Source organism: Salmo salar, chromosome ssa15 (assembly GCF_905237065.1).
Source record: "Salmo salar chromosome ssa15, Ssal_v3.1, whole genome shotgun sequence".
Lineage (NCBI taxonomy): Eukaryota > Metazoa > Chordata > Actinopteri > Salmoniformes > Salmonidae > Salmo > Salmo salar.
The window spans coordinates 26,171,736-26,179,786 of record NC_059456.1 but is presented as its reverse complement, the minus strand read 5'-3'; the positions used below and the strand labels follow the sequence as shown (position 1 = coordinate 26,179,786).

General features: G+C 43.5%; 1 protein-coding gene across 1 annotated transcript; it reads right to left on the bottom strand.

The window, feature by feature from the left end:
- Positions 1 to 744: 744 nt before the first annotated feature.
- On the bottom strand, positions 745 to 7,963 carry zbtb1 (zinc finger and BTB domain containing 1). The gene is made up of 2 exons (XM_014143839.2): positions 7,427 to 7,963; positions 745 to 6,078 (listed from the first exon to the last, which is right to left on the bottom strand). The coding sequence occupies exon 2, from the start codon at positions 6,072 to 6,074 to the stop codon at positions 3,981 to 3,983; it is 2,094 nt and encodes a 697-aa protein (XP_013999314.1). The 5' UTR covers positions 6,075 to 6,078; positions 7,427 to 7,963; the 3' UTR covers positions 745 to 3,980.
- Between the last annotated feature and the right edge of the window lie 88 nt (positions 7,964 to 8,051).

Below are 8,051 nucleotides of genomic sequence, written 5' to 3'. Positions count from 1 at the left end.
TTTCAGTGAATTTACAGTTTAGGAAAATTCAGGAATATTCTCAGCAACAAAAGAGTGATCAAATTAAGATCCTACATCTGTACATGGTCATGTTGTAGGCCTACATTGTGATGGCTTAAAATAACTGCTCAGTCAAAATCTAACTTTTAAAAGCTCATCTGTTAACTCATACCCAAATAATGTTTTTGACTCATTCTATACTTGTATTTGTGGCCAAAGTTTTTGGCCAAGACGTCTCAATGAGGGGTTTGATTAATCTCGCCCAGGCGCCCATGTAGGCATGTTTTGCACTGGGTGAAAGTTGATTGCATTCATTTTGGACTTGGGCTGCCTTCAGGCATGAGCTAGGTGCGATGTAGGAGTACGTGGAGTAATGAGTAGGACTCTGTGTTTTAAAATGCAAAAGTGATTGCTTTTGAGCTTTATCTGCCTTCCCAATGAAAATGAGTTAGCAAATTCTAACATTTGTTTTATGGAAAATATATGTATGTTTCTGGATGATGCACCATGCTGCCTTGTTGACAAAATGACCGAGCAGCGTAGATTACTGTTCCATTTGAGAAGGGTGCTCTTCCCTCCCCTCTTTCACCCGATGATATAATGTGCCTTTGCCAGGTACCCCGCTGCTCAGTATAATCGAATCTGCCCACTGACTCATTGGCTGAGCTGGCCAATCAGCTGTTTACTTGTCATGGATATTTTTATCAACCGGTATACGCCCACACCATTCAAACACAGAAAAGCTGCTTTTTAACTTTTTTATTCTTTTTTTTTTTTCCAAGAAAGATATTTCACTCATATTAACCAGGTTTCCAACTAACCTTTTTATGCGAGTAAAGTATATGTCAGATATAAAATGTAACGACAGGCCTGATGGAAACTGAAAGGTTTTCGGTAAACTTTCCAAATGTCGACAAAACAAAATACACTAGACAAGGTGGGATCTTTTTTGTGTCTGTAAAAATGAATTATGTGAGAAATGTCAGTGGAAATGCTTTTAATAATAATGTCATCATGTAGGCTAGGGTTCCCCAACTGGCGGCCTGGGGGACAAATTTGGCCCAAGTTTTCTGTGAAGATGTGTATATTTTAATTTTATTGTTGGTCATAAAAGACTGTACAAACACCAGCAAATCAGCTCCAAGTGATTTTAGATTTGCAAATAGAGAGATATACAGTATGTGATCGTATACAAATGTAAGCAAGGTTTGAAATGATTCTGTTTTAGTTAAATATTATATAGTTTGGGCTTCTTGAGGTCAATTTGCAGTTGACAAATGATTTGTAGTTATGTTCTGGCATCCTGACCATCCACTCAAGAAAAGGAAGAAAACAAAAAAATCAGTCCACGGCTGAATCTAGTTGATGATCCCTGATGTAGGCTATAAGTGCGCTCTAGCCAACAGTACTGTATCTGTGCACTGTTGACTGGAGCGCACTGCCAATACCGGAGTGGGAACATTCAGCTATATAATGCCATTTTTTGGGTGAGAAAACCATAAAAAGAGTTGAATGTGATGGAAACCCATTTAACTTGTATTTTTTTTTTGTCGGTACATGGGAATTTAACCGCAAAAGCTATTTTTACGTGCACTACGTCATCACGCATAGCCTTTAATCTGCAACATCTCTGGTGGAAAAATGCGCATTTTGTTTTTATGCAGATTCTTTTGAATATTCACATGGAAATCTGTCACCATTAGATGAAAACCTAGCTATAGTAATTAATTATAGATCATATTTTATAGAAATTTGGAAACACTGGATAGCTACTTTAAGAGGCTTTACCAGCTTCCACACTACTGCATGTTGTTTCAAGATGTTTTAAAGGAGTATGTTCTCTCTGCAGTGCAACAAACAAAAGAATTAGCATTTCACAATAGCAACACGTGACATTGTCCAACATGCAGGAGACATACTGCTCAAGTAACTCCCCGCAATATAACACCACCAACATAGGACAAAGCTTAATATTGGCTGTGTAATGCAATCAAACAAAAGTTCATACAACGGCAAATGTTAAAGGAAGCTTCTGACTAAATCTATCCAAGCTGAAGAGAAACAAATGTAACATGAATGAAGTCTTCGATTAGCACATAGAAGTTCCCAAGAGTGGATTCAGACATAGTTTTAGTCTGTGTACAGTATGCAAAAATGAAATATTACAGTTTTTGATTGTCTATAAAGCCAAATTACTGTCCTATAGTCACTGGGTCGAAGTTTTGTTGCTAATTGTATAGGTAATATACAATACCCCTACCTTACCAGGAAAACTGAATAAGAATCAATGCAGACATCATAACTGTTTTCTCACACAGTGATAAAAGTAATTAATTACTGTATATCAACAATAGAAATCCTTTGAATCGAAGGCTGTTTGAAAAGCGAATGAAAGTTTCAGAGTTGTGTATAGCCCAACATTGCATAGTAAACACGTGAAATAATTGATTAAGCAAAAGAGCGAGTGCATGATCTTGCCTTGGTGACATGAAAGATTTCATATGGAATTAGGTGACAACCATTGTCAAGAGTAAAAGCATTCTAGTGTTTTTTGTGTGTCCTATTTACAATCTGAAGTTCTCACAGCTATTGAACTTTCCTCTTAAAAAGCAACTTTCATGAAGAAAAAAAAAGTGTTCATATCTGATATGAGTTGTAGTCATGTGTATCAACTCTGGTAGAAAATAAATCAACCTTATGGTTTAAAAACTATCATTTGGGGCTTAAAGGTCCAATGCAGCTGTTTTTATCTCAATGTCAAATCATTTCTGGGTAACAATTAAGTACCTAACTGTGATTATTTTCAATTAAAATGGTCAAAAATAAACAAAAATAGCTTCTTATCAAAGAGGAATTTCTCAAGCAAGAAATTTGCTAGGACTGTCTGGGAGTGGTCTGAGTGCGGAGGGAAAAACTGTTATTGGCAGAGAGGTTTGGAACTCTTTGTTTTTGGTCTATTAACTAATTTATCACCTTAACTAATTTACCACCAGGCAGGCCAAAACTACACCCCACCAAAACCAGTCTTTTACATTTTAGTCATTTAGCAGACGCTCTTAACCAGAGCGACTTACAGTAGTGAGTGCATACATTTTTGTACTTTTTTGTGCTGGTCCCTATGGGCTCTTACACTAAAAGGGCATTATATCATCATTTTCACAATTTCACAGTATTATTCCAACCTCATAGTGTGGCAATATATATAAAACACAGGGAAATCACGTTTTTGACTGCACTGGGCCTTTAAAGACAGGAATTTCTGAGCCTGTCTGAAACAGAATGTTGGAAAACCGTGATGTAGCATATGTTATGATTGGGCTAAACAAACGATGCCTCTCTTTTCATTTCGTAGCATCATTTTAAAATACAAGGAGCCAGATCAGTCAATTTGTTGAGATATTCAGTTAGGCTTGTCCATGTCACTAATGCTTTACATTGAAATGAGAAAGATGTGAGCATTGCAAAGTGGCATCGACTGGCAGACAATGTTCAGAAATGCAATGCCACTCTCATGCACACCTGTAAAGCAAGAGCACAGCACCGCCAAAGCAAAGGCAAGGCCATTCTTCATTGTAAATGCACAAGTGCTATGTACAGTAACTAGTCAAAGACTAACTATATTGAAGTGTGGATTCATATTACAATCAAAACACACCTCTTTGCAAGGAACTTAAGTTGAATCCACTTCATTCCATGAACTGTGTATTGCATAGGCTGTTTGCTGAGAAACACTAGATTCCAAAAGCCTTAAAAGATGAGCCAAGGATTTGTCTACTGTGGCACTGTGAACAAATGGTAATGTGTGTTTAGTACAGGGGTGTGAAACTAAATGACAAAATGGCCAAAATTTGAGGCAATAACACACTTTGATTATTCATACAAATTTGAAAGTGCAGATTTTATAGGTTTTCTTTTTTTGGTGTTCAAGTGCATAAATTTGTTCTCACATTTATGGCTTTTAAGTAACAGACGCATAGAATTCAGGCAGGACACAGTCTTTTGGTGTGCTTGGAGTTGTAGTGGCTCCGCATGTCCTTGCGAAGGCGAAACTTCTCCCCGCAGACGCCACAGATGTACAGGTGCACGTCCATGTGCTTCTCCAGGTGCTCTCCGCTGGGAAAGATCTGGAAGCACACCTGGCAGATGGTCTCGCCGGCCGACAGGTGCGAGATCATATGGCGCACATGGTCGTGTTTGAGGAAGGTTCCCTGGTCACACACAGGGCAGACATAGCGCGCCATGCCCTTGTGCATGTCGGTGTGCAGCCGAAGCTGCCGCTCACGCAGGAACTGCTTACCGCACGTCTGGCAGGTGAACTGCTTCTCCTTGGTGTGGACGGTGTAGTGCTCCCGCAGGTGGCAGCGCTGGTAGAAGCCCTTTCCACAGATGGCGCAGAAGTGCTTGCGCCGGTGGTCCGGCTCGACGCCGCCATCCTCCAGCAGGGCGGGGCGGAACAGCTCCTGCTCGTGGCAGGCCAGAGCATGCTCCAATGCTAGGCTCTCACTCTGGAAAAGCAGGCCACACTGGGGGCAGGCCAGGTCACCCCCCTCCAGCAGCCCATCGTCCATGGCCTGCGGGTCCTCGGGCAGGGGCGAGTCTGCCTCCTCACCATGGGAGTCGGTGTCCGCACCCTGAGGTTCGCCACAACGCTCAGCGTGCTCCTGCAGTTGCCTCCCCTTGATTAGGACCTGGCCACACCTCCCGCAGGCACAGATGTGGCCCATGTGGCTAGAGATGTAGTGAGCTGACTGGTCCTCCTTTGTGAGCAGTTCCCCGCACAGCTCACACGGTGCACTGTCCCCATCCTGCTTCTCTTCTTTAATCTTGCGCATCTTAACAGGTATGCCAGAATCCTTGTTGCTGGACATGTGCCCTTCGAATGGCTCGTTGCTGTCGTCCATGACTGAAACACAAGCCTCGGCCTCCTGGTTAAATTGAATCGGTTCCCTCATAGTGTCGCTGAGTGCACTGTGCCTCGCACTGATCTCTCCCACCTGAACTACCTTAATGCCATCCATCTCGGACACCACGTTTTCTTCCAGCTCCACCTTGATGGTGATATTCCTGGCAGAACCAGGCTCGTTATCCGTACCAACTGTCATGGACCTGATCACTGTGTCAGCGTCTGACTTGTGGTCCGGCCAATCCTCTTCACCCTTGCAGACCACCCTGTGCTCCTCCATCCCCTCAGAGGCCGAGCTCTCCACCTTGCTGGAGTCGTTGTCTGCCTCGGAGCTGGTTCTGGGGACCTGAAAGGCCTTACGATTGGTGCAGGTGAGGATGTGCTCAATCAGCAACTTCTCGCAGCTAAAGACAAAGCCACAGTCGTCGCAGGTGTATGTGCGCCCGAAGCGGGGGCGCTCTTTCAGGGTGGCACTCCTGCCACCGGGCCTCTTGCGCAGGTCACAAGGCTGCTCAGCCACACTGTCTAGAAACGGTGGTGGTACTACCAAAGGGGATGCCACATCCTCCACCACAAGTGGAGGCCTGTTGACTGGGACAGGAATGCTTGGTCGCACAGGCACAGCAGTGATGGCAACTTTGGGCAAACTTTTAGGTTCCCCCTCTGGGGTGCTTGGCTTCTGCTGCTCGTACATGCGGACTCCAAACATCATTTTTCCTGCAATTGCTGGGCCAATGGAGGAGGAGGAGCTGGATGAGGTGGTGGAGGAAGAGGAGGAGGCCGAGGAGGACGGTGTGAGGTTGGAGGCATTCCTGATGTCCCTGAGGTCCTCCAGGGTGTCTGGGATGTAGTACATCTGCAGGTAGGCCATTGAGACCTTGAGCTCCTCAAACTCGTAGCTGCCCACCACGATGCAGCCCAGGTACATGAGCTGCAGGATGAGGTCGAAGCACTCTGCGCTTATCTGCATGTTGCTGAGATCCATGCGAGCTGTCCCCTGCTGGTCCCGGATGAACATCATGCGGAAGTAGGAGCTGCACGCAGCCAGCACTGCCTTGTGGGCCCTGAAGTAGATGTCGCCAATGGCAATACAGCAGTCGCACAGGAAGCCCCACTCCCGTTGGTTGTTGAGCTGCTGCAGGACATGCTCGCTGTGGCTCGGCCTCGCCATCACCCTGGAAGAGTGAAGGGGATAGCAGCAAATTAGCAAAGCAATGCTTCAATCTAAAGATGCTACATTTAGATATTTAGCCGGTACCAAATCTGTTTGAAAACACAATTGCACATCTTAAGCTTAATTAAGTGGTTATTATCCCTGTACAATAACCCTCATTAAAAACAAAGGTTAAATAAAACAACAAAGGAAATAAAAAACTCTCACGCCTTAATTAAGTTCTCAGAATAGTGCTAAACATTGCATGTTGAAGTAAAGTATTTTTAAAAGGTTTGCATGTGGCACATACTTAAAATAACATCACCCTAAAGATAATTCTTGTCACCCAGGTATGTACTCACACAAGACTATATTATCAAATTGACGATTTCAAAACGATCTAGCCTAATTTTATAATATACAGTAGAGCACATTATGTCTTGAACTAGTGTGGCGGCATAAAGCCTAGAGGTTAGAGAGGTAGGCCTGCAATCGGAGGGTTGCTGGTTTGAATCCCACGTACGATGGGGAAATGTCTGTCGGGATTCTGGTATTCCATCTCCTGACTTTGTGCCCATGAGCAAGGCACTTAATCCCTTAATGCTACACTCTAACAGACCCTGGCCTCCAAACGCTCAGTGTGTGTGTGTTTGTGTAAGCGTTCCCCAGGAAGCCGTGCTTCTCTGGAAGCAAAAAATACACATATCTACAGTATATAGCTAGCTTATCATTTTTATTTAATTTACAGATTTACAGTGATGTCAATTACAGATTTTCTACAGTAACAGTGTTTACATAGTGGAGTTCAGTCTGCACTGCATTTGTAGCCTTTTTTAAAGCCTATAACATAAAATGTACTTGAACTTAGTTAATCACAATGAAATATCTGTTTGTTTAACAGCTGTAGACGAGTCTATCAATGGTCTACTTTGATAATGTGCAGTGAGGTGATGTCCTCTTATTTATGGCTCAAAAATAGCCGTTTCTTTGTCGGTACTCGTTGACTGCTCAAATCCCGCCCACCAATTTTCATTGGCCTGTTTTGGAGACTAAGTCGTGCGGGCATCGTGACTGTCAATCATACCTCACTAAAAGTAACGATGACCTAAACAGCTTTACAATCGTTCCAATCGAAGCATCAGCGTAAATTAGTGATTATTATTTCTTGTTGAAAATATCGGGAGGACCAAACAATGTGAAACCAAAATGGAGAGACCTCCACGGCAGTGGCAGTGTTGTCGGGAAATCTCACGCAAGCACGCACTGCCACCCCCGCGCTCCTACCCGCATTCACTCAATGAGAAAAAAGGCACAGGGTTTTTCTGAAAGCAGGAATGTTTACTCTGTGAAAACACTGAATAAATACTCACCGACAATAAATGGGGCAGACTGTGGATGTAGTAAAACTCAAGTTGGGGTGTACTGTCCAGAAGTTCCACCTGAACCGCTTTTATCCAACCATAAACTTGTGACGAGAGTAATCGCGAGGGCGAAGCAAGCCCCTTCTGCAGCACGGATGAAAGAACTTCCGCACAGCCGCTCTGCCGAGCTCGTTCACCGCACTGAGCGAGATCCAGCCCCACTCACGCAAATCCAAACCTCCCGAGACTGGGTGTTCTGTAACAAGGCAGTGACTAGGCTGCTCAGCTGGACGCTTACAAGTAAAATGGACGAACATAGAGACTGTGACTGTGGCATAGGCTATTTAGGTTAATAGCGCCAATGCATAACATTAACAAGGTTTATCTTCCTCCGCATAAATTTGTTTAAAAGCCTAATTTTATTGCCTATTTATTTCGCCTCCATATGCACTTACTCGAATAACAAACCGATAACGATGGTGTAGGTACACATTTGATTAATCTTAAAGTTTTTACAGAAGTAGGCTTACATCTTGATAGGATGTTAAGGCTACATTTCAGCATAAAGGCACATTTGAAAAAAGACCAAATCTCCAAGGCGTATGTTTATGAGGCTGTACTACTTGGTTATTAG